The sequence below is a fragment of the Lissotriton vulgaris genome, chromosome 11 (assembly GCF_964263255.1).
Source record: "Lissotriton vulgaris chromosome 11, aLisVul1.2, whole genome shotgun sequence".
Classification (NCBI taxonomy): domain Eukaryota; kingdom Metazoa; phylum Chordata; class Amphibia; order Caudata; family Salamandridae; genus Lissotriton; species Lissotriton vulgaris.
In genome coordinates this window covers 146,297,709-146,325,185 of record NC_141699.1, presented here as the reverse complement: position 1 = coordinate 146,325,185, position 27,477 = coordinate 146,297,709, and the positions used below count along the sequence as shown (strand labels likewise).

At 46.0% G+C, this 27,477-nt stretch overlaps 1 protein-coding gene across 1 annotated transcript in view; it reads right to left on the bottom strand.

Annotated features, from left to right (window-relative positions):
• VPS33A (VPS33A core subunit of CORVET and HOPS complexes) overlaps positions 1-27,065 on the bottom strand; it is a 164,549-nt gene extending 137,484 nt beyond the window's left edge. Inside the window, exon 1 of the mRNA XM_086942966.1 lies at positions 26,942-27,065. Within this exon, the coding sequence (XP_086799092.1) occupies positions 26,942-27,043 (102 nt within the window). The 5' untranslated portion in view covers positions 27,044-27,065. The remainder of the gene's footprint in view (positions 1-26,941) is intronic.
• Positions 27,066-27,477: the final 412 nt, after the last annotated feature.

Below are 27,477 nucleotides of genomic sequence, written 5' to 3'. Positions count from 1 at the left end.
GGAGCCCGGTAAGGCCCTGCGTGCGCCTCTCACGTCTTGCGCGCGTCGGTGTGCGCGCGCAGATCTCGGAAGGTGCCTGCTTGACGCTCTGCCCCCGGCTGAAGTGGGGATCTACGCAGCATTGGCCAGGAGCCGAGGGCGATTTATAGAAGTTATTAGCAGCGTTTTTTCACTGCTTTGTGCACCGGAGCTTCCCTGCAATTAACCTATGCCTCCCAGTGAGTGAGGAGGCATAACATAATTTTTGGAAACCCTTTCTATTCTCCGGACAGGGTTACTCCCTCCATTAGTCCTAGATTCGGACTTTATACTTCATTCTACCTAGTATTTCCGGCTCCTGCGCCTGGCACTCCCCAGTATTGACGCCCTCGCCTGGGCTAGTACCTGAGCTTCCCTCTGGGGACTGGAGTGGGAATTGCAGATTCCTTTGTAAATATGGCAGACAATGAATACTGCGATGAGGAGGGTAGAAGAATCCATGGAAGATATTATTGATAAAAAGTTGGATGCTAAATTGGACAAAGCCCTTTCGTCGGCCCTCCTTCCCTTGGCCAAGAAATTGGAATTATTAGTCCCTGGTAAGCCTCTTTCCCTTCCTAACAAGGAATCCTCTCGCCCCCCCCCCCCCTTAGAAGGTGGCCCTTGACCCGGCCTGGCCCCATGCCCAGTCTTATGAAAAGATTTATAAATCTAAAGAATCCCTTTCTGCTGACAAGGTTCTGACCTCCTGCCGCCCCCCCCCCTCTCCCCCTCCCAATGACACCACTACTGATACTGGCACCGATACAGATTCTTCGGATGCCGCTCCCCGCAAACGTACTAAGAAGCGTAAACATTCCTCCCCGGTCACTCCCTCTCCCTTCTCTTTTGACCCGACAGACATTGTCCACCCCAGGTCCTCAGATTGGGTCCCTCCCCCTGCTGTGGCGGAATACCTGGAGGCCCACCTCCGGAAAGGTTTTGATAAAGAAGTAAGATCCCGCCTTAAGTCCGAGTGCCCCCGCCCCGATATACCTCACAAAGTGGCAGTTACCCCGGACATCGACCCCTCCATGACCACTTTTCTAAAGAAATATAAAAAAGACCCCAAGAAAGGGATTGATCGCGCGCTCAGAGCGTGCCAAGATAAGGTTCTTGACCTTTCGGGGCCTTTGGCCAAGATCCTGGAGTTGGCTCTGCAGGCCCAAGAGACTGGTGATGCCATTCACCCGGAAGTTTTAGCGGGTTGGGCTCAACGAGCCATTTGCATGCTGGGAAACGCAAACTGCGCTCTTGCCTCGGAAAGACGGAAATCGGTCCTGCTACAGATCGATCCTCAACTGGTGGAGTTGGCTTCTTCTGAGCCTGGTCCTTTGGCGAAAGGACAGTTGTTTGGGGACAACTTTGTTAAAGACATTGCAAAATTTGTCAATACTTTTGCTTCACTGGATAAGTCTCAAGCCTCCTTGAAGAGGGTGTTACATCAGGTCTCTAATAGGGCCGGACGTGGCAGAGGACGCTCGACCGGCCGCTATTCAAATTCCAGTCCTCAAAGAGGGTACACCGCTAGACGTGGCAGAGGGTACACGCAGGAACCGGACCAAGCCGGTTTTTACCCGTCAAGATCCCGCGGCTTCAGGGTCAACAGAGGCTACAAAAACTTCGATAATCAATCCTCTGGTAAGTCTCTCGTTTCCTTTGGTCCCGCTAGGGGGAAGGTTGCGTCATTTTGTCATGAATTGGACGAGCCTCACTGCAGATGCTTGGGTCCTTCAGACCGTCCAGGGCTACGAGATAGAGATGGTGGACTGCCCCTTGCAGCCTTTTCCCCCTCAACCTCTCCTTTTTCCCCGTCTCGAGCAGAGTTTTATAGACTCAGAACTAGACGAACTTTTGGCAAAACAGGCCATTGCTGTAGGACCCTTCATTCCAGAGGGCTTCTGCAGCAACGTCTTTCTTGTGCAAAAGAAGGGAGGCGGTCAACGCCTTGTCTTAAATCTGAGGGATTTCAACCCCTTTGTTACTTATCGCCACTTCAAGATGGAGGGTATCCATCTCTTACGAGACCTTCTGTTGGAAAACGACTGGCTGGTCCGATTGGATCTCAAAGATGCCTATCTGACAGTCCCCATCTCATCAAAGATTTTTGCAATTCCCTTGGAAAGGGCGTTGGTTTCGTTACAAAGTACTTCCCTTCGGTCTGTCTTCAGCCCCCTGGGTATACACCAAACTGCTCCAGCCTGTGATCTCTCGCCTTCGAGAGATGGGAGTGCGTCTTATTGTCTACCTAGACGACATGCTACTCCTGGCCCAGGACCAGTCCATCCTTCTCACTCACCTGGAATGGACAACGTCCTTGCTGCAGAATTTGGGATTCGTGATCAATACCAAGAAATCGGTGATGATACCGAGTCAGCAGATGGAATTCCTGGGCTTCCTGATAGACTCTGTTTCAGCTCAACTACTCCTTCCCCTTCAAAAGATCAGGTCCATCAAGAGAGATATCATCCACCTTGACCAAGGAGAAGATTTCCTTGCGGGTGCTGGCGCGGATTGTGGGCCTTCTGGCCTCGTCGATCCAAGCCATCTTTCCCGGTCCCTTGCACTACAGTGCCCTGCAGAGATTAAAAATCTTTTATCTTCAGAGGAATTTTCACTACGATCATTTAATTCCTCTTTCCCCCAAGGCTCGGGAGGAACTTCAGTGGTGGCTGGATCACATGTCTGCCTGGAATGGCCGAGCTATCTTCGGCGCGGCCCCAGATGTGGTGGTCGAATCGGACGCCAGGCAATGGGGCTGGGGCGCTCGCTGTGGAGAATATACCACAGGAGGACGGTGGTCAGCAGACGAACTCTCACTTCACATCAACTGTCTAGAGTTGTTGGCAGGGTCTTTTGCCATCAGGTCTATCTCACTGCTGAAGAGCAACTGTTGTATACTCCTTCGGATGGACAATGTCTCCGCGGTGAGATACATCAACCGATTAGGAGGGACGAGATCCCGAATGCTGGTCCACATTGCGAGGGAATTTTGGCACTTCTGCCTGGATCACAAGATCTCTGTGGTGGAGGAATACCTTCCGGGGAAATTCAATTTATTTATTTATTTATTTATAAAATTTCTAAAGCGCACAAATACCTTCCGGTGTCTCGGCGCTAGAGTTCGCTAAGATTGCAAAGGGTTCCTACAAAACTTACTGGTTAAAGAGCCACGTTTTAAGATGTTTCCGAAATATAAGTAAGGAGGAGCTTAATTTAATATGAGGGGGAAGCTTGTTCCACAATTTGGAAGCAGCAACTACGAAGCGTTTGTCTCCCCATGTTGCTTTCATAGTGCGTGGGATGTTAAGCAGCTGAGATGCCGCAGAGCGTAAGGATCGAGTGGGTTTGTAGACACTAATGGATTTTTTTAAGAAGTCTGGTCCAGTATTGTTCAGTGTTTTGTAAATAATGCACAAGGCCTTGAACTTTGTGCGGCATCTGATCGGCAACCAGTGTAGTTGGCGAATGCTGGGAGATATGGATGAGAATTTGGGTGTGCAGGTTAGGATTCTTGCAGCAGCGTTTTGCACCAGCTGTAGTTTGTTCAGGACTTGCTCCTGTGCATTCAGCAATAGGCCGTTGCAATAATCAACCTTTGACAGGACTAGCGTGGACATTAAGGTTTTACCTGCGTTTGGGGGTAGGAAAGGAAGTAATTTCTTTACCATTCTCAAGGTGTAAAAGGACGCTGAGACTACTGCGTTAGCATGGCTGACAAAGGTTAGCCTATTGTCAAATAGGACTCCAAGATTCCTAACTTTTGACACCGGAAGGGGAGGATCGCCCAGCTCTGATGGCCACCAGACTGGGGACCAAGACGGGGTCAGTTCACCAAATAGCATGACCTCCGTCTTGTCGGAGTTTAGTTTTAAGCAATTCTGGTCCATCCAGGTGCTGATCGCTCTCATTCCTTCCTGAAAGTTAGCGGCCACTGCTGCTCCGTTTTTATGAATAGCCAGGACTAATTGAGTGTCATCGGCGTATGATGTTAATCCAATGCCAAATGACTTAATCACCCTCGCTAAGTCCGACACATAGATGTTAAAAAGCGTCGGACTTAGCGAGGAGCCCTGAGGAACTCCACAAGGCAAAGTGAAATCAGGCGAGTAATAACTCCCCATTTTCACAGACTGTTCTCTGTCCGATAGAAAGGATGCCAGAAGAGCCTTGGCTTTGCCTTGGATGCCCATGGCAGCGACACGGTCGATCAAGATGTTGTGATCGACCGTGTCGAAAGCTGCAGACAGATCTAAAAGTATGAGGATCGCTGTACCGCCTTGGTCCATAATTATTCTGACCTCCTCGGCTGCTTTTATCAAGGCGGTCTCGGTACCGTCACCCTTTCTAAACCCAAATTGGGTATCATCTAGCAGCTCGTTTTTGTAAATAAAGCTTGATAGTTGTAAATTAATTGCCTTCTCGAAAACCTTAGATGGATAGGGGAGCGAGGCAATAGGTCGATAGCTTTTTAACTCTGCAGATTTTAGGGTAGTCACCTGTCAGGAACATCGCATTGCAGATATTAGTAAGCACCGGGGCTGTCTGATCGGATACTAGTTTAAGGATGCGCGGGGGCATGGGTCCGTGGGTGATCCTGATTTGACAGTGTTCATAATTTCCTCCATGGAGGCCTGAGAGAGTGAAGAGAATGCTTCCAGAGTTGGCCCGGTGGATATATGGGGAGCAACTGGGCCAGCTGTGGCAGCAGAGGTTTTTTTAGTGAAATTATCAAAAATATCTGTAACCTTTCCTTTGAAAAATTCCGCAACTTCGTTGCAGAAAGCTTGAGATGGTTCTATGGAATCGGGAACCGGAGGGTTCGATAATTTTTTTACCACCTGGAATAGCTGTTTGCTCGAGTTTTGAGCGGATTCTATTTGTGTGGTGTAGAAATTACATTTTTCCTTAATGATAAGTTTTTTGTAGCTATGCAAAGCTATCTTGTATCTCTCTCTATCGTTATTGTCGTAATTCCTACGCCAACGCCTCTCTAGGTTACGGCATCGTTGTCTCTCGAGCCTTAGTAGTTCTGAGAACCATGGAGCAGAAGGTTTATTACGGTTAGGCTGCAGTTTTTTGACAGGTGCCACATAATCTACTGCATTATTCAACCAGCGCACATAGTTATTAGATGCTTCATATGGGTCATTTGAGTCTTTGAGTTTTGTGGATTTAAGTATATTTTTAAAAACAGGGTAGTCAATATTTTTCCAGTCACGACATTTGATCGGAGAGCGTAAAATGGGCATACAGTTTTTGCGGTTCCTAACTAGTATAGAAAATTTCACTGCCGAGTGGTCAGTCCATGTGAGTGGAATCACAGTAGGTTGATTCATGAGTGAATTGTTTGTAAATAGCCCGTCCAAGGTGTGACCAGCTTGATGAGGGGCTGAGGAGACTCGTTGTTCTAGACCCGCAGCCAGAAAATCAGAGATAATCCTAATGGAATCTTTGTCTGCATGATTTTCTAGATGAAAGTTAAAATCACCCAGTATTGTATATTCTGTATTAGCGGCTACTGGTTCTAACAGAAGATTAAGTGCTTCCAAAAAAGATGTTCGCGAGGTGGGTGGTCGGTAAAGTAGGGTTCCTTTAAAGGTTTGAGTAGGAGAAAGAATGAAGGTGAAACCTAAGGCTTCCATAGAATCATGATTCAATGGTTCAGTTTTAAAACTAAGCTGGCGCGATGTAGAATAGCTAGACCACCTCCTCTTTTTCCAGAGGATCTATCTAATCGGGTCACATGATAGCCATCCGGGGTGGCTATATTGAAATCTGGGCCAGATGCTAAATCTGCCCAGGTCTCTGTAATGAACAGGATGTCTAGGTTTTGAATAGCTATAAGTTCGGCCACCTCTTCCCTGTGTTTTACGAGGGAGCGGGCATTTATAAGGGCACAGTGTATATGTTTTTCTGCAATTAACGGAATCATAGGGGCAGCTAGATTAGAGTGAGGTGAAGTTGTTTTAAAAGCGCAGTTTGGACATGGGTTAGTAGGCAAATTGCGCAATGAGTCTGCATTAAAAAGGGAGCATCGTTTGTCATTGAATGCCTTACCTATGCTCAGAAGCTGTGCTCGAGAGTACGTAATTACCTTCAGTGTATAGTGGGAGTTATAAGGGTCGGGGTATCTGGCGCACAGCGCGGTCCCAGCGCGGACTGGCGCAGACTGGCACCCCTTTGGCACGGCTTTGGCGCGGTGTCGGCGCTCCCGCTGCGCTCGACCGCTGCGCTTCCAAGTGGCCATTTTTATACTCTAAGCCCCGCCCCCAGCTGGAACGCTAACTCCGTTCTGCTCGGGGAGGCGGCTCTGGAATTCTAAAGCTCACCCTGCCCTCCACACAAACGGCACGAATCCGCGATGGAACGGGGCTAGGGATACAGATACAGAATGACGGTAATTTTCTACATGTAATGTTAAAAAACGTTAAGGAAACAATTATTATTCAATTGTGTCCGAGGCTAAAATACAGAAATGCAAAATGCAATTTTAAAATAGCGATACACAGTGCTTCACAGCGTGCAGAGGAGGAGCCCCTCGCAATCTGCACGAGCTCGATAAACAGGTGGCGGATTGGAATTCCCGATTTCTTCGAGACTTCAGCGATTGGAGACTCCATCCATCGCTGTTCTCTCAGATAATGACTATGCGAGGCCCATGCCAGATAGACCTGTTTGCCTCTCGCCTCAATGCCCATCTTCCCCTATTTTACAGTTGGAGACCGGACCCAATGGCGATGGGGACAGACGCTTTCCTTCACCATTGGGGCAACAGAGGAATTATGCGTTTCCACCATTTGTGCTGATTCCGAGAGTGCCGGCGTTGATACGCCGACAGAGGGCGACAGTTGTGTTGGTGACCCCATTCTGGTCGACTCAGTCGTGGTTTCCCACGCTGTTGGAGTTGTTAGTAGATCTCCCCTTCCGGCTCCCAGTCTTCCCGACGCTTCTGCAGGACCCAGTGGGAGCTTGCCACCCATTGGTCCTGCAGAACCAATTGACCTTGATGGTGTGGACGCTCTCCGGAGACATGAATGCCTTGCTGGCCTTTCACAAGAGGCTTCCGGCTTTATGCAGCAAGCGTGGGCTCCTTCCACCCGGAAACGATACTCTGCATCTTGGAAGAAGTGGGTGGGTTGGTGCCTTTCAAAACAGGTGGATCCCGTGGGATCAAATGTGACAGATGTACTTAGTTTCCTATCTGAACGTGCAACCTCAGGCCTGGCTTACAGGTCGGTTAATAATTTCAGGTCTGCAATCTCTGCTGGTCATGACCACATTGACGGTAAGCCTGTGGGGATGCATCCCCTGGTTTGTAAGTTGCTTAAAGGTGTACGCGTGGCCAACCCTCCTCGGCCCAGGTATTCCACAATGTGGGATGTTACTAAGGTGCTTAATTTGTTGGAATCCTGGCCCAATAATGGTGATTTGTCTTTAAAACAGCTCTCTGCCAAGCTTACCATGCTGTTATGCCTCATTTCATGTCGTAGGGTTTCAGATGTTAGGGCTTTAGATTTGGCTGGTAGGATGTCTTCTCCTCAAGGTGTCTCCTTTGTCATTACACGGCGTACTAAGACCATGTCACGCTCAGTAGAGTACCCTGCCTTTCCACATAACAGCAAGCTATGTGTTTTGCAGTGTCTCAAATGTTATGAAGAACGTACTATGGCACACAGGATTGATCCGTTGGGGCAGTTGTTGATCTCTGTTCAAAAGCCCTTCAGGCCAGTCGCTGCAGCTACCTTAGCCAGATGGGTTAGATGGATCATGTCGGAAGCCGGCATTGATGTTTCTGCTTATGGTGCTCATTCAGCTAGAGGTGCGATGGCTTCTAAAGCCTATTTACTGGGTTCCCGCTTGGAGGATATCCTGAAAGCGGCTGATCGGTCTTCAGATTTGATGTTTAAAGTGTTTTATTATAAACCTATTCCTCATGTTTCTGATGCTGTGATTGATGAGCTTTAATTGTTGAGCTTTGAACCAGCATAATCAGAAGCCTCCGGTCCTGCCACAGAATACAAACTTTTCTAGCTATCGCGACAAGAATTTTAGATTCTATTAAGGACACGGAGGTGAGGATTATCCCACCCGTTGGGACAGTTATATAACTGTTTTGTTGTTATTACGTGATATTGTTTAACAACTTTGTACCCACCCTCTGAGAAATGTTGGTTGTGGGTGTTTTTTCTCAAACTTTCTTTTCTGTTTCAGGAAATGACTCCAACAAGAGTTAATTGCCTCCTGTGGATTTGGCTGCTATCCCTTCCTGTTGGAGGATGATGCCTTATAGTTCTGGATTTCTCCGTTGAGAATTGCTGATGGAACTGTTTCTCTCCGTTGAGAGCTAAGACTTTTGTTCACTGTAACAAGACTGTTCGCGCAAAGAAAGAGGAGGCCAGATTAGTGTCTCTATACTTTATATGCTTATTGCCATTGTGATTGGTTACTGTAAGAGAGGCGTGGTTCAAAGCCTCATGGGAAATGTTGTTTTTTACATTTGTAGTTTCATTTTCATTGGCTGCTGTTTTGTGCAGTAAAGAAATGAGAAAGCATAATCCTCGCCTCCGTGTCCTTAATAGAATCTAAAATTCTTGTTGCGATAGCTAGAAAATTTTGTATTCTCTCCACTACTTTCTGCTGCGTCACTGAAACACGCGAGCGACACGGTGCGGCCTACTGCCCGGGCACTCGTGGGAGGAGACTGCTGACTGTCCTGTCCCCTGTGCTGTGACTGAGGTGCTGTGGCCGGCGGCTTCGGTCTGACCCGTGACTGCTGGCTGCCCCATTGATCTGGCTGCCGATCCGTGCTGGTCCCCCCCCCCCCCCCCCCCCCCGGGGATTTGAGGATTGTGGCGCTCCTATCTGGGAGTAGGCTGAGGCGATCTGGTTGTCGGCCGCGTCAGCACCTGGGGAACGGCGCGGCCGCTGCTGCTCTGCCGCGACCTGGTGTGCCCGGAATTGTAGGCGGCGGGGGCCGTTGCAGAGGTAGGGCGTCCTGCGCTGGGCTGCAGGGGAATCAACCTAGTGCCTGCTCCCCGTGATGCTGTACATCTCATCCTGCAACTAGACTCCTTTTCTACAGCTCGCTTTGGCCTTGATTCGGGGGGCTGCCAGAAGCGTGGACTCTCTTTCTCTTGCGGGCGCGGCCCGGCCCTGCATCTGTGCCCCCCCGAGACTGGGGTGTGTATCACTCTGTTCCAGGAGCTTCCTTCATGCCTGGCACTGGGACGGTTGGTGGGTGCCACATTTCCTAGTTTGGCGATTGCTGTCCCCTGGTGCTGCTGACTGCATAATAATATCTACCTTCACATCTGCATGGCCCATGCCCTACATTGCCCTCCCACCCTGGTTAGATCACCGGAGAGTTTGCTACTGATCCTCCTCTCCTCGTTGTGGATTCCCCATCATCACTACCGACCTAGTTCTGTGGCCTCCTCCGGTCGCCGCCATGTGGCCGGGCCCAGTGTGCTCTTCTGGAGTGCGGATATAGTGATGGGGAAGCCTGACAAGTCCCAACCTAAGCTCACCTTTGAGCACCATAAGTCCCGGCGCCTTGAAGATGCAGCAGATAATATGCTTCCCACCTCGGTGGCCCCTGCTGACGATCCAGTGAGTGATATCAAGCAGATCATTGCGACCATGCAGAAGGGGCTCACAGCCATTGACTCTAAGATCGATACGCTGGCCTACAGAAAGGACAGGATGTCCGAAAGGGTCGATAAACATTCAGAACGTATAAACATGGCGGAGCGCCGCATAGCGGAAGTGGAGGAGGCCCAGACAAACGCTGATAGCATACGCAAGTGGGTTGAGCGCACATTGGCTGTACTGCAGGATCTGGCTGAGGACTTGGAGGCCCGCTCGCGTCACAGTAATCTCCGCATTACAGGCCTGGCGGAATCTACGGCGACCGGAAACATGGAAATATTTGTTGAAAAGCTCTTGACCACCCATCGAGGAGCAGACACCTTTTCCCACTTTTTTGTCGTTGAGAGCACATCGATCGCTTGGCCCTCACCCTCAGCCGGGTGCCCCGCCTCGGTCTATAATAGCTAAACTGCTAAACTATCGGGACAGGGATGCTGCACTGCGTAAGGCACGAGAACTGGGTACTTGGCAATATGAAGGCTTTTCTCCCTGTTCCCGGACTGCACCCTCAGGGTACGGGAAGCCAGGTGGCAATTCATCCCCTTGAAGTACGGGACCAGCACATTGAGTACGCTATGCTATATACAGCGCGTCTCAAGGTTTTATTTGATGGTAAGCCCAGGGTATATTTCACCCACAGTATTTGCAGAAAGCGTTCCAAGACTGGGAGAAAGCTGGCAAACGTGCGAAGGGCAGGACTGACTCTCCCATATTGCATGAGGCACCTGGCAGTCTCAACGGCAATAACAAATACTGTTGTCATTCTCTAAATGCAAGACTGCTTTGTAGGTTCCTTTGAAATAGCTCTGCACAGTCCTAATGTTATCAATGCATCCCCTTTATGGCTTGCGAGTTGGCCACTATGTCTTGTTATCAAAGATGTTGCGTGCTCACTCTAGGTCAGTTTACTTTTAACAATTCCATTTCCTGCCTTTGGTCCGGCCCCTGGACTGAGGGGTCAGGAGTTTGATATTATATTTTGCAGAGGTGTATGCTTAGTATGCTACAGATGACAACATGGCACAGTTTTTTAAAATTTTTTTATGTGCTATTGACATACTGTCTTTGTCAGGCAACTAGGAAGCTTCCCTATATTCTGCATGCGGTGCTATGGCGGGGGCTTTGTACTGCTGGGTAACATCTGCCCCACTGCGTCAACTGCTGTTTCACTTCTTGTTTGTGACATTTTAGATGCATCATGGTCCTTTTGTTCCTCAAGGTTCTTGGGTGGGTGGCTTGCCACTGCAAAGTTGGGGAGTGCAGGGCGTGGATGGGGGGAGGCCCTGTTTCAGGGACTTATTTTATTATTTTTTTGCCTTTTTTTATGAGTCACGCAAACAAATGGTGTCTCTATGGTCGGAGCAGTGATTGGTGGGGCGGCGGGTGTGGAATACATTGTGTGCAATTGTTGTAGACATGAATGAACCTTGAACTGGGACCAGATTGCCCATAAGTGAGACCCTTATGACATGGAATGTCCGAGGTTTAAATGACCATCGCAAGGTGAGGTAAATGATCGCTTATCTGAAGCGTAAGGAGGTTGATGTGGCACTGCTTCAAGAGACGCACCTGCGCCCGGGCTCTGCGCTCCTCACTGGTAGAAGGTTAGCAGGGGTTTAACATGCAGCTTGTTTCACTTTCCATTCTAGGGGTGTTTTGACTTGGCTAAACCCTAAGGCAGGTTTCAAATTAGAACCATTAATGGCAGACTCGGCAGGCTGATGTGTTATGTCCCGATGTCTTAGTCCAAGGTGGGAATTCTTGGTTGTTAACTCATACGGTCCAAACTATGATGATCCAGGGTTTTATCGCTCCCTCTTTGCACTGTTAAAAGTTCACTGTGCTCTCCCGATATGTGTGATTTTCAAGCTAATCAGTAATTAAATAAAACAATTGTATTTATCCTGGAGGAAAACAAGAACAAATACATACATACATACATACAAAGCTAGGAATTACATAACTACACATACAAATGTGACAAAACACAGCCGTACAAATATCTAGAGATACATAACACAGTCCAACTATAAATAGACTGTGAGCTTTTTATTTCTTATTAGTTGACAATCAAAGTTGGATGCGTAACTAAAAAGAAAAGAAAACGTGCAGAAGCATTTTCTAAAAGCAAAATGCAAGGGGGTTGGGGTAAAAAAAGCAACAGGACAGCAGAAGCAACATAGGATGGATTATGAAAACAAAACAGGGAGGGCGATAGGCGTAAGCAACACCATGATAGGTGGGAGGGAGGCAAAAGCAACATGGAGGGTGGGAGGAACAGGGAAGTGATAAAGGGGCTAGGGAAAGCCTTAGAGAGAGCACGGGTGGGGATAATGAACAACACGGACAGTGAAGGAGGACACGGGTAGGGGAAAGCAGCATGGAGGTCGTGGGGAGGCGCACATGACGTACGTAACAAAGAGGTGTAGGAAGGGAGAAACACTGGTGTGACAGAAAGCAGCACCAGAGTAAGGAGAAAGAAGTACACTAGGGAGACAGCTTAAAAACACATGCACTCTCATGGATTTCTTAACATAAAAGAAAACAAGCATTTGCAATGCAATAGGTCTCACATTTGCAAGTGTTTGAGCTATGGAAATTGTAAATGACAATGTCTTATTTATGTGTTTAGAAAACCTGCACACGGTGTGTAAACGCACACTTTGAACTTATAGTCCTTGCTTACGAGAAGCAAGGTTGGCAGTAAAGCAGGTGCAAATGCGAAACCTATTGCATGTGAGAGCACTTTGAAATATGTGAGGTTCGGTTTGTGCTATACAAGCACGCTTCTTGTGTCTGACTTAGACTATAATGTTGCTTCATGTAAGAATATAGGCCACATAGAGGTGCACAATGACAACTGACTTGTCTCTTAACTCACTAATGGCATTGTCAAGTATTGGGGAGGGGGCATGAGTATTTTTAGGTTCATGCAAAAAAACATTTAATAATTGCCTCACCAATGCAATAATAAGATCTGATGTTCTAAGTTAAAACGCTCACTTTTTTAAAACTTGAGTCATCATATTTTTATATGCGGTTGGCTGCACAGTTTATGTGCAAACATTTTCATGGCTCAGCTTGCGCACAGATACTAGAGCCAAGCCAGTCCCTCAGCTCGTCCCTCGTTAATTTGTTGGTTCGCCCACCTCTTGAATCCAAAGCCTCCTATGCTTGATATGTGTATAGCAATGTGGATGCTGTGGTTGCATGCAAGTGTACGTGCACAGTGCCAGCATTACCACAGTCCCACCCCCCCCAGCCTCCCCAAGTTTTACCACTCGCCCTCCACCTCCTCAATCTCCTTGTGTGTGTGTCTTCTCAGCCTGTTGAGTTAACTCAATAAAACCAGCGACCGCTTAATTGAAACCAGCGGCAAAATATCATATGATTCTTTTCCAATGGGTTCCACAAGATAAATCTGAACTGGGGAACTGAAATTTACACAAGCAATGGGTAAAAACATTGCATAGTTCTTGCGAAGAAAACTGTGAACACCGCGAAACAGACAAATAAAGGCTAACTCGCTCTTAAAGACAGATACTAATGCATTTCGACATTCATATTGAAAAGCCATCCTGTGCCTTACATCCCAGGATGAGGAAATACAGTGCGGTTTTGAAATATTTGCTGCAGGAGGGTGATACATTGGGGTAAAGGTATGATAACTGCTTTGGGAGTTAAACAGCAGTCCCAGAGCATAGTAACTAGAGATTTGTATATTATGTCCTGCCAATAAACTGTTCTTCACATTATGCAGTTTCTTCTATTCAAAGTAGCATTTTAAAAGGAAAAGAACACTTGCTGTTTTATGCAAAGTCTGCTTAGCCTTACGGATATGTCAAATGTAAATCGTTCTAAAATGTCAGATTTTTCTTGTGTGCATAGCAAAGCGAAAAAAATCACAATATCTGTGAAATTGTAATTTCTTGCCATATAATTTTTAGAAGAAAGAAAAATATTGCTCACTTCTATGAGCAACAGCTTTTTTACACTTACTTTTTGTGTGTCTTCAGTTTTTTTAACAGAAAAATATGCAGTCAATGAGCCTGTTTTAACCTCCAGAAACTACACTTAGCCTGTCTATGGTGTGGTCAAGTGCCAGGTGCTGGCTTCAATTTGTTACAGCTTACTAAGTTCACACAAATGAAATCAGCAGGGGGGGAAGGCAACGGCGATTAGAATATCCAAGACTGCGCCCTGGAATTCCAGGCTAGAAAAGAAATTAAAAAGATGCAAAAGTTTAAAATAATACATTATGAAGATTACAGCAGAAATTCCGTACACACATGCATAGAAGAAGGGAGGAGTGAGGAGAATGAAAAAGTACTTTTGTCCATGTGGTCAACAAGGCTGGCTGCTTGCAAGAGGTCCTATGCATGGTGCCTCCTCGCCTTGCATGCCGCCTGCTGTGAATGCCCCCTGAGTTGTTATTCCCAAAGTTTCTGCCCCCGCTCTGGGTTCAGATGCCTGCCGTATTTACATCCTGATGCTACATTAGCATGACAAAAGTTTCAGATGAAGTGAGAAGGATCAAGTAAAGTAAACAAACCTGCAGCTGCTGTCTACGCTGGTAAAAAAAATAAAAAATAAATAAAGCAGTTGTGGGAGAGCATGTCCTGCCTGCCAGAAGTCATTTAAGAAAATACTGCCAAAGACTGTAAATAAAACATACTGAGTTACAACACTAGCAAGAGGGCCAGTTCCCATGGGAGGTAACAACTGTAGACAGGAAGGGACTAAGGAGGGACGAACAAGCCAGTTAGCAAAACAAAGGCCAGCGTTTACAAAGGACAGTGACAGTAGCCAATTAAAAGGCTGGGCAGAGAGTAGGTGGAGTTTACAGTCCATACCTGAAAACAGCAGATCTCAAAGAGACAGCGCAAGCGCTGCTTTAGCGAGACCTAAAAAGTAGTGCTTGAAAAGCAAGCAATGGAATCCTCGATGGCAGTCAAACAGGTAAAGTCGCCTACATGAAGGGACAAACAAAAGATTGACAAGCTGCAACATGAATAAGAAACTGGCATGAGAGTGATAGAAAACTAACCAATAGCATGCAAAGATCGGGCTCCAAGTCATGGGCCTAGGAACTGTGGGGGACGTGGGGGACATATCCCCCCCAGATTTTGCAGTGGGGGGGGGGACAAGGGTGGGGGTGACGAGGGGACAAAAGAATTTCCCCTCTCCCTTCTGTTATGCACAGGGCCATTAGCGCGCGAAAGCGCTACCTAATGGCCCTGTACTTGACGTGTGATTCACCTGCCTGCAGTCAAAGAGGCCACCCGCCCTCTGCCCATTGTTATTCTGCAGTAAGGCTTGGCCAGTCTGGGAAGGGCAGAGAAGGAAAAAAACTCGTCTCTTTTCAGTCATTCCCAGAGAAGGCAAGGGCAGTGTCCGCTTCTCCTGCTCAGCCTCTGGTAGCTTCCCCCCCCCCTCTCTCTCCTTATTCCTCCATCTCTTTCTGTTGCTGTCTCTGACTGTGTGCGGATTTCAAAAGAAAGCTGTTACATACGCTCTCTTGCCTCTCATTTTCTTTATTTGTTCCCCCGTGAAATGGATCCAAAAATGAGCAGAACACTTTAGCTGGAAATGTCCTAATTTTCTGACAGGGTTCTATTCCAAAGTACAACCTTGGGACGGAGAGAACAAAGTATAAAAATAAGAAAAATTATAACTAAATAAAGCAATACAGAGTGGTCCGCAGACAGGCCAGATTGTTATTTACACCCATGCACCTTAGCGCTGCTTTAAAGAGTTTTCCAGTGAAGCTCTACTTTCTATTTATCTTCTTTCTTTGTACAACATTGTTTTCCCAGGGTGGGGAAGTGCACCATTCATAAAGGGACTGCAATACCTGGTTGAGGGGTGGACTGGAAAATGCTTAATATGAGCGTTTTCAACTGTTTTAATTATTTAGCCTATCAAATGTGTACCACAGCTCAGTGGCGTAACGAAACATGAGGGGGCCCCCCTGCAAAATACATGGAGTGGGGCCCCCCACTCTCCGAACCCAGTATGGAGCTTGCAGGCCAGGTGTCCACCGCCTGTGCACAGTGCCGGAGGCCCCCCTGGAGCTCCCCCACCCACACTGTGGAGGCTACAGGGGCTATTGTTACCCCACTGCTTATTGCCAAGGTTTCTAGAAAACCGAACTCTGTGTTCCAGAGTTATCTAGAAAATGCTAATTTGCATAGTAAAAAAGAGCCTAATCGGAGTGTAGTAACCCTTATGACCCTGGGTACTGGTGCCACTGTTCCTGCTGCTCTAATGATAGCTATGTCCTCTATTTTAGATGACTGAAGTGATGTGGCATAGGTTATTAAACTGGGAATGTAGAGGGTTGCTTTTGCAGGTTTACAAGTGCAAATCTGAGAAACGTTTGCTTGAGAGGTGCCTTCTTAACTTGCTGATTGTTTACCCTTTTACAATTTTGGATCCCAAACCTTTGTGTATTTTCTGCTTTGTTCCAAGTACTCGCGAAGGAAAGTGCCCATGAGCTGAAAGCACTCCTACCGGTTGCATCCAACCTGACTCTCCTGGATTCTTTCTTGTTCTGGGCTACCTTAGCAGTCAGACACTTACAACCCAGTTAATGTTTGTCAGCAGTGCATTGCAATTCCATCACCTGACTTTAAAGATCCAGTCTTTCTTTGAAGAAGAAGGTAGCTGAGCAGGATATCTAAATACCCACAAAACTTTATGTCACAACTACATTCCCACAATCCTTTCTTCTATTGCTGCAATCTTTAAATGTGATTTTTAATAATTAGGCTGACTTTTACTTACATTGTAACATATTCCACGTGTTTTGTTTATATTTAAAATAAGCACTGTACCTTTCAAAGGTTTATCTTTTTTCCTGGGATGACAAGCACTAACCTTCTTTTGTAAAATAAAGAAATAATAAGAATACAACATTTATAAAGCGCCTGGTTACTCCATTTGGAGTATTCCTGCGCTAGAAATTAATTCTCCAGTATAGAGCCAAAATGCATAGTCTACCCACCCTAAATTTGGTTAAAAAGCCAAGTCTTAAGTTTTTACGAAAGACTAATCCTGAGCATTCCTGTCTCAGATCCAGAGGCATGGTGTTCCACATTTTTGAAGCCAAAAAACTAAAGGAACATCCTTCCATGGGCGTTTTTTTCACGATGGGGATTATGGTGAACGCGGCTCCTGCAGACTCAAGACTTCTTCTGGATCGATAAGTCTTCCCCAGAGAATATAGGTAATAAGGTCCTTTATAATTCAAGATTGTATGGCAGAAGCACGTGGCTTTAAAGGACACTCTGTTGCTTAGTGGGATCTAGTGTAGTTTAGCAAGGGTTGGTCTCATGGAGAAGCGTCTCATGATGTTCAGCAGCAAACTTGCTGCTGAATTCTGCACCACCTGGAGCTTTTTCAACCTCCCTTGTGTGGCTCCGAGATATAACACATTACATTAGTCCAGTCTGGACATGGCCAGGACTACTGTTTTCCTGGTAGCTTCACACGGAGAAGGCCCCTGATCTTCTTCAATGTTTTTAGGATATCAACACATTTCACCGCGAGGCTGGCTCTCTGGCTGTCAAATGATAGATTTTGTCAAACCATACGCCTAGGTCCTTCATTTTCGGCTAGGGAACCGGTACTGGTCCAAGTGTGTCTGGCCAAAGACTGTCAAAACTCTGAATCTGACATATGTTTACAGTTTCTGTGTCAGTGAAATGCCCTGCATGCCCTCCTCAGCAGCCTGGAGAAGCACAGCCTGGAAAGAACATCCCAGATGCTGCAAGGAGTACACACTGTTTGGCTCCAGCACACCTCAAAGACTAGCTCCTGGAGTGGTGTGATAAGTGAACCATGCCACCTCCATGTAAGTTGACAACAAAACCCCAGCACAGTTGGAAGGAGCACCTCTGTCTGGTGTGTTTGGGCAGTGGTGGTACCGATGGAGAGGTACTACGCCTCCTGGAGCTTGCCCATCCCTGATGACATGCTATCAATTATGGCGACAGAAAATCCAGCCACCAATTGACTGCACTTTGGGCTGTGAATGACATTTCCAACTAACCAATGACTGTAGGTGGCAAGTCAATTGCCCCAGTGGGCACCATTGCACCAAGAGTGCTTACAGTATTTTAAGATTTGCTTCCATTATACCACAGAAAGCATTAGGGAGGAGACCATAGTGCCAGTATCCTCACATAATGTTCAGAATTGCCATCAATATGCATAATTAGATTTGCCCCCATCATTCATTATTTGTATATGTTTGAATATGCACATCCCTCAATAATCCTTAATGCGAGCTCAGAGTTTCATCATCACTCAGTAATCCTAACTGCATACCCATATTTGCACCATCGCCCAGTAGTAATCAGTACATACTGATGTTATCACAGTCATTTAGAAATGTCGACTGAATGGCCTCATTTTTAATATCACTCCAATTCTATTTTATGCATGGATTTAAATTATCACTTAGAAAGCTTGTGCGTGATCAGTTTTGCAGTTTCGCTGAGAAATATTGACTGAATGCACACTTTTCAGGGAACTGAGATCTTTACTCACTGCCATAAGCATTCAGCTCAAGCCTGGGCTTCAGCCGTCTGATTCTACCAGTGCAAGTTACTAAGGGACCATTTAAGTGTCACTCGTAACCCCCTAACACCTCTGCATCCAGAGTTACTGGTATCCTGGGTATTGGTAGCTTGGGAGAGGGATAGAGGGTGGGATTTATGTATTATGCTTTATTTCTTAATCGTCTGAGCTCCGACACACAGTTAAATCTTAAAACATATAAATGAAAACATTTACACATCACCTTGACCACTTTTCTTGTCTGTTTCTAATTGGCAGCAATCTGTACATTACTGTTGCACGTTACTCTGCTTGCGCCGTGTTAGTCTTGGTAAATGAATGCTTTTAAATTGAATGTACCCTTTCATTGTTCTCTTTCCAATGTGTTTTCATTATCATGATTATGAATTATGGAAAGTTATTTTGTCTATTCGTCATCCTTCAAGGGTTCTGTCGACATATACTATTCCTACAACAAAGTGATGGTGTTTAAATCGAATCATTTATCCTGGTGAAATATATGCAATGTACATTTCACAACTGAAACAGTAATACCTGATGCAGTGTGAAACTATATGTTACTTCAAAAGGAGTACTAAAGTGGTGCATAGGTATGTAGTGAGCTGAGTTGAGATAGAGTTGGGTGAGCCATTGAAAGCTTCAGCCTGCCTCGAGCTTGAAGCCTGGATCTGGCTCAACTTGAGATCCCTTTGCAACCTTGAGCCCATAACGAGCCGAGCCTTCATGTGCCTTCTGCCTGCCACCATCGCTCTACCTTTATGGACAAAAAGGTGAAAATAGAACCTTAACGTTTGATAAAAAGGAGAGACAAGTAGATACCCATTCAGTGAATGATTTGTACAAAGTGGAACCGGAACACTTGGATTCATTGCGGCTTTCCCGTAACTAAATTGTGTGATCTTAGGCAGATATTTCTTTTTACTTGCTTTTTCCTCACTATTGCATATATAAAAACGTGAAAACTGTCTTGCCTCTTAGTTCATTAATAGCACTATTGCCAGGGTGGGGGCGGGGGCAGAAATGGGTATAAATTCAAGTTAAAAGCTATCATTTTGATAAGTACGTCTCAGACAGTGTTTTCATGTGATTTATAATGTTGCAGCTTCCACTTGTTCAAGAAGTATGATTTACTTGGCAAATGGGTTTGTGTCTCGGCTCGTGCACGGGCTCTAAGAACCACCCAGACCCTTGGCTCGTCTGTGTCTTGGCTCGCACTGTTAATTTGTTGGATCACTCACCTCTTAGTCGTGGATTTGTCTACCTACCTTCCATGAGATCATTCATAAGTTATTGTCCGTTTACTCCCTCCAAGTTCCATGTTTAACTTTCCAATGATGTGTTCCAAGGGAATAGTCCCGTTGTTTCCCAATGCCAAAGGACTGGGCGTGCGCTCCAGCCTTTCGTGGGTGACCTTAGGCCCGACTGACGTGAGCAGTGGTTGTCTGTTCCATGCCCTGAATACATTCTATGACGTTTATCACAAACAACATTGTTTCTTTAATTATGGACATAATGAAACTTCGAGTAGGAGAAAGGTAACGGATATATTTATATGTAGAATGTGTAGAACTCTGTCATGGAGGGCCACCTCTCATAGCTGCCAAGGTTTCGAGTTGCTATGTGTGACATTTTCTGAATTTCAGTGTGATTAGGAGTGACATTTCAATGACTATGAGTAATACTATCTCGAGAGCAAAATAAAGCAATAAATAAGATGGAAATATATAAATATCTGAATTTACAGCTATTTGAACAACAAGAAAAAGATTTTTAAACTGCTGCAAAGCACCACTAGAAATTAGAGGGCACTAGTGCCCTTGTAATCTGATCGTACTGTAAAGCTGGGCAGGACGGCTCCCCAGCTGTAGAGATCTTGTTTTATTTGGCTCCAGGCGCCAGCCATGGCGCTATAATGAGGCAAATTGCATGCAGCCTAGTCGATTAGTAAGGCACCCCCTCCCTCCCGATGCTGTTACACTACTGCAGTATTGTGTACTTACGTGTCATTGCTGAAGGAGAGAGACACTGCTTGGTTCCCAATATTTCCTAGAATTTATGAGATTGTAGGCAGCCCAGAATTAATCCAATTTTATAGGTGCAAGCGTAACTATATACCTGGCAGACATGGACGTGAGAGAGCCGTCTATGCTGAAATAAGTGTAAAGGCGTGCAGCGGTAAAAATCAAGTCATTTAAGGCGCTTGTACTGCAACTCCTGCTGCTTGCGACGGCGCTCAGTTGGACAGTCTAGCCATTGATGGGCGATAACCTAAGTGACCCTGAGTGAGTGTGGGGCTCTCACCAAGCAAGCTAATTCTGGCACCCATCTGATACCTTTGAAATTCCCGCCTATCCGGACCTGCAACCTGGCTACATAGAGATGCTAATAAATAATTGGACTCTGCAAGGATTGTGTTAATTCAAGGTGATGTGGAGGGTAATTTTTAACAACGTCTTGCTAGGGTGGACACTTTAAACTTCAAGAAACCCTTTGTTGCCTGTCCCACAGCATGGCCGTGTGAACCCAGCACGTCCCCAGAGTGACTAAATTAAGTAATCACTTACTGCGCCCGGGCACTGCTTCAAAAGTGCTCACCAGCTGCACAGTCCGTGAGTGGTGTGCTCGCCTGCTCTCCACTCCATCGCAGCTGCCACGGTCCCGTGAGTCGAGAGCCCGGCCCCAGTCGTCGGTAATCGCAATGTTGATTCATTTCATTTCAATTTTAACCATGGTGGTGCGAGCGGAACTACCATTTGCAGCACGGAAACTTTGCTGCCTGACTCCTGCTGCGCCACCAGCGCCAGCAGGACGTGACGTATCACGGCTATCCAAAGTCGGCTGCTGACACTGGGACCGGGTGCAAATCAAACATTGTAGCACAATCACTGCTCAGACAGCCAGCCACAGCATGCCTGAGCAGCGCTTTTCCACACTACAGCTTTACGTTACAGGCTAGCGTTGGAATTAGCAACGCTATGTTTTCCGGGGACAGGCAAAAATGCCAATGCATTTCAGTTAGAATTCCTCATTTGCTGTCAGGCCAGGGTAAAGTGTTGAGGGGGCCCCCTGGAGCTCGGGCCCCCCCGCACTGCGTGGGCTGCGGGGGCCTTTCTTACGCCCCTGCCACAGCTCTGTGTTGAGGGATTTGGTCTTTTTTAAACCAAGCTGCTTATATTTTATAATGATATAAGCAATGGAGATTGAAACAGCCCTTCCTAGTCCTGTAGTCATGTCCAGAACTTTTCAGGCAAAATCACTTACTGATTTCTGAATAATGAGTTTAACCACATCCGTGCGGGTAAGATTTACCGCCGGTGCTGAGCCCTAACGAAAACGGGCGTGGTCATGACGGAACGGTTCCGTCATGAGCACAGCTCAACCGATGCTCATGACGGAACCGTTCTGTCATGAGCATCGAAGGGGTTAAAACATTTAAGGTAACCTTGTTGATCCTGCTTACATTTCACATGCTTTGCTCAACCTTGCATTCAGTGTTTGCTTTTTATAGGGTGTTGTTACTTTTTTTCAGGCAGCATTTTACTCTTGTCCAATGCATAATTTGAATTGAGTCTCAACACAATTCGGTTGTAGCTGAAGGCAGTGCCAGTTTAACCCAGTGGGGCAGTATGGTGTTCAGTGGGGGACAGGATGTGGCACTCTGGCCAGAGCTGCCAAATTTGGAGCCCCATTTTCAGCCTTCATACCAGTCCACCTGTCCACACTCTTGACAGAGCTCATTCCGATGCTACACCTTAGAAGGCCCGATAGACCTTAGAAGCCCTGGTGTCTTAGCTCCAGCAGGTTGACCCTAACGGTGGCAAGTGTGGGTTAACCTTGAAGGCCTGTCCACCACAATCCATGCAGCTCATCTCCAGTCTTGCTAGCAGGCATACGAAGAAGCACACACTAGAGCCACAGTGACTCTGTCACTGAGGTCATAAGACCCTTGAGGCCAGTCCACCTTGTCATTGGTACCTCCATTGGACTTTTTCAGCACTAGTAGTGCAACTTACCAGGGGTTGGTAATGTTGGATTTGCATGCACATTAAACTCAGGGGGTGATTATAATGGTGGTGGGACTGCCACATCACCGCATCGTTGACAGTCCCACCACCATTGATGACTGTATTACTGCCCGCCATATTCCAATGGCGGGCGGTTCCCTGGCACTCGGAGAGACCGATCGCCACGCACACTTCTCTCTTCCATAGGGAAGGGAGAAGGCTAGGATCCTTGTGTCTTGCAGAAAGGAGAGAAAAGGGTGTATCTGCTCTTCAGGAAGGATATACAATGCAGAAAGGGCTGGAATAGCCACTCTGGCATTTACTTTGTGGGCTGCAAGCTAATGATGCCTAATTTAAGTTGGTGTCTGCAGGTGAGGTGAACTGTATTCTTTGTTAGAGACCGGTACATTATTTAAACCATCAGACTGTAAAACTGAACAAGAGAAAGGCATCAAGAGTTGTTGGCAGGAGGAGGAAGGGAAATTTGGAAAACAGAGAATAAGGAGAAAGCAAAGATGAGAAAGAACCTGGAAGAGTGAGATAATGTGGAGGGAGAGTATGTTGGTGGATAAAGGAGGCAAGAGATGAAATCAGACAGACTGCCTTGGTATTCAACAACCCAGCTCCGACACAGATTCCCTCACTCAGAAGCATTCAATTAGTTATATAGCGCCACTCATACCAGTGCAGGGTATCAACACTTTACATCATTCACTCTACACAGAGGCAGTCAATCATAGGTGTGTAAATCTGAGTATAGGAAATGTTAAATAAAACTGCAGGGTGTAGAAGTCACATGTGAGCCATACTTGTAGACAGTATTGTTTAAGAGTGCTTGGTCTGGATGTTGGAAAGTGGGTTAATAGTAGGGCCAAATGTATATCTGTCCCCGGCAATAAGGACACTACCTCAATATATAGCTCCATACCAGTCTTTGAAAATTATTCTCATGCTCAACCCTTGCTAGCTTGGCTGTTAGCAGGTATGTAAAGCATTTAAAAACACCAATTCAGTAAATACTTAAGACAACACAATAAAAATCCAACACCAATTTATAAAATTAAAAAATATTTTTTTCTTTAAAATGAAAAAAATCCAATGCAGGTAAACGGGAATATGATTTATAACATTTATTGCACGATATAGCACATAGAAACATATATCCCCTTTTGGTACATCTAGTTTCAGACAGACCACGATGAAGCCCTGCAGGGGCTACTCCTTGCGGTAGGTCTCGGTCAAAGTTTTTACCTTCTGACTTAGAAACTTTTCTGGAGCTTTTCTTCACGGGGTACGTCGAAGCTTTCAGCCACCACTGATTCGGTGAGGGTTCGCCAGCTTACCTTGCAACAAACTCCCGGTCAAACTTATGGAAGTCCAACCTGCGGAGCTTTCCAGAAGTACGAGTTACGGATGCAGGCTGGCACACAGTTGATGGTGGGTGGCTTGGCTCTCCTGGTTGGCCAGGTCACCTTTTCTAAGTTCAGAATTAGAAATGTTTGCAGAGCTTTTTCTTGCAGGGTCCCTCAATGCTTTTCACTAGGCCAGATTCGGTGAGGGTTCGCCAGCTTGGGTTTCTACCTACGCCAGATCAAACTCTGGAAGTCGGACCCCTGGAGCTTTTCAGCCGGAAGAACCTGGGCGGCAGGCCAACTCATGGTTGATGGTTGTCGGCTTGGCTGGTCAGAGTGAGTCGGTCCACTTATAGAGCTTTTTACCAAAGTTGCTCCAAACCTCTGGAACTTCTTCCTGAAGTTTTCCAAAGGGTCTCAAAGTGTCCAAAACTTACTGCACGGGTCTGGAATCTCCAAGATGGTCCTTGAAATGGACTTCAGTTACCACAATCCACTTGGACAAAACCCTTTCAAATTCACTGGTAGTTCTCCAGGCTGGGGATTCTTGGTGGGCCAGGTTAGTTCTGTTAACCTTCAGCTTGCAGGGAGTCCACTCTTTAGTCCTTTTGAAGCAAGGTAGTCCATAGGACTGTAATTCCAGATTGTGCAACAGGCATAATCTTCAGTCCAGAGCCTGGTTGGTTTAAATCAAACTCCTCAGCAGGGACCCTTCTTCTCCCAAGTTTGAAGCAGCATCATCTGGGAGGCTTTGCCCCTTTCAGATACTTATTCCAAGTTCTCTGGGTCAAGAAGGAGGACACTCCTGTCCAATGAGGTGCAGGGCAATGCTCCAGGGTATGACCACATCCTCTAAAGTGGAGCATTATTTTCCCAAAGAGAGCATCATTTCTCCAAAATTTATAATGGCTGATTTTCCAGCAGAGGGAGCAGAACTAATTCAACCAGCCTACAGGATTGCTTCATATACCTAGGTCCACTCCCCTTACATCTGGGAATTCCTCCTTAATCCCCCCATCCGGCTGTGGGAGAGGTGTAAATGAAAGTGATTTTTCCAGCTTGTCTCCTTCTCTTGAAGAGCATTGTTTACTACCACTCCCCCTGGCTCTGGCGTTCCTATGCCCAGCAACCTCTACTCTCAGACAGGCCACCTAACTCCAGGGGTCATTTATCACCTCTTCAAACAGCCAGTCCAATCCATTTACCTCTGACAAATCAAGGCAAGGCACTAGAGGGCTGAATTGTGGCTTGCAGACAAGAAAATCTTATAACTTCTTGTCTGTAAATTTTAGAATAAATTCAACAATATCACATTGTTGCATTTATCATTAACATTCTTCTGAGTCCTTTAATCCTAGTTGTATGGCTTTCCTTTCTCCAGTTATTAACTAATAACCTCTTGCAATGTTAACCTATGGGCTGGGGATCTGCAATGGAAAAATTAACTGGCCAATTTCTCCAATACCAGGGCCTGTATAAGGATCCTCCTTATACCTACAGGACCCCCACCCCTAGAATACATAGGAAAGACTTTAGGGGTTCTGATTATATCAAAATATTGCAGATCCTCACTTCACAGTGCTACTAGCACAAAAGCCGATTTTGGGAAGCACTATACTACAATGTAGGCAGTGAAATGTGCAATTTCACTAAACCCAGGGCATATAACATTCATTTTATAAGGGCCCTCCTTGTAGATACCTGACCTCTAACCCCTAGGACACCTAGGGGAACCCCTGGGGATACCTAGAATGCCCCAACATTGTAGTTTATCAATTTGTAAGTGCCCTAAACCCAAAAGTCAAGATTGGGCACAATTTGCATTTTAAAAGCAGTCCTCCAACACGGGTCTGCTTTTAAACTGACCTCAGGCTACAGCAGTGCACACATGCAAGAGCAGGAAGGGGTGCTGGCCTCTAAACCACTATGCCCTAATATATACTAGGGACTTAAAGGTAGTTTCAATCCCCATGCCCTATTATGTACTAGGGCCATATAGGAGAGGTCATGTCAATCATGGAGGTACCCTAACCCATAGTGCACCCTAGTGTATGTAGGTGTTTTTACTGTATTTGTAAGTGTCTCTTTCAACATAGCACTGGCCCTGGGCCTGGTTAGTCAGAGGCTAGGGTCAGTCGTAGTCAGGTACCACCAGTACCAGTCAGCAAAAAGTTGGTGAGTGCCCAGGGCACAGATGGCTTTGCAACACTAGAGAAGCACAAACCCAGAATTTAAAACATAACACCATGGTTGGGGGTTCTCTTTAATAATCAGAATTGATTTCCATCCTAATGAACCCATTTTCAAACTTTAGGATAATGAAAGACTGGGTAAAAATCATAACGTTCTAATCTATACCTTGCAGTTTTCACGCAGCTCTTTGATGAAACTGTTCACTGTTCAGTGTTAGGATTTTAACTTATAAACTGCAAATAGAAAAAGAATCTCTCAGACAAAAGCAGTAACTCACTGACCTATTTACATCATATGCATTTTGTGATCTGCGTGGTACACGATCTTTGTAGCTGGCATATTACCCCACTGTGGCTACCTTACCACGAGTCAAAACTTCCAGTACTCAGACCTCTGATCTCTCTCAATAATGATCAATAATCACCGAAGTTATCTTCACATTTTTATTGTTGCCTGAAATTTTCTGGAGACCAGGAATGCAGCAGCAGGTACTTTTCAAGCCATAATGCACTTGCAACCATGACGCCCTCACCCGAAGTCAGCATCCTTTTTTGCTTGGTGCATGAAGATGCAAGATTCATATACATTTTTTTAAACATTTGGTCTGATTACTATGTGAATATAAACAACAATAAAGCATACATGCAAACTGTGACTACATGCCTGCTTTTTTCAATATTGCACTTCAAAACGATGCGAATGTATTTGTTTAACGGGTGGTGATTTGTATAGGGTCAATGGAGAATCCACAAGGTTGTCCCCCCCCCCCCCCGAATTTTAGTGTCTCCTACGCCCCTGCTCCAAGTCCCACTAAGTTCTTGGCAAGCCACAATGTGCTTCGCAGTAGGCATAACCTACAGATACACCGAACTCATACCAGGAAGGTGTTACGCTATAACTCACAAAAACTAAAGACTGAGCCCAGAATGGCCAAATACACACAAGCAAAGCAAAAATACAGAAAAACTAACACAAATCATACTTATAAGGATATAAAGAATGCACCCCCAAAGTGAGATATCCACAATTCACAAAACACATGGCAATGCAACAAATAGCCTGTCACAGGCAGTCCAAACTATATCTACATTAGAAGTGTTGTCAAATAGGGGGAGGAGTTTAGTGCCCGCCGCCCCTTACCTTTGTCCCCGCGCACTTGTCTAGAAACTCCCTCAGCTCTCTGCGCACAGCCTCCCGAAGAACATTGAGATTCACTCTACCGTTGGACAGATGAACCGCCATCTCCCACAGACCAAGGAAATGACAGGTCAGGTGACCCGAACGTCACATGACTCTTCTGGGCGAACTGGTGCGCTGGGAAGAAGTAGCGTGTAGATAATGGCCCAACGCGGCGGCCATGTTAGACCGCCACGGGATGGGTAAAATATATCTTCAAACACTAAAAAAGCTTTCAACAGCTTTTGTTTTTCGTTAATGTACGTAAATATTTTCATTCATGTATGCATGTTACAGATACCAATGTCTTTTTAGTTTCCTATTTCTGCTTCACTTTGAAAGTCTGTGATGCTTTGTCTTGTTTTGCTTTAGGAGAATTAAGGTGTGATTTCCTAATTATCGCTTTGAAAATGTCACCATTTGTTGATGACTACCTACGTATTGTTCAAGGAGAAGTGGTGCGTGTTTGTTAACAAGCTCTTATTTTAATTCAAGCTATT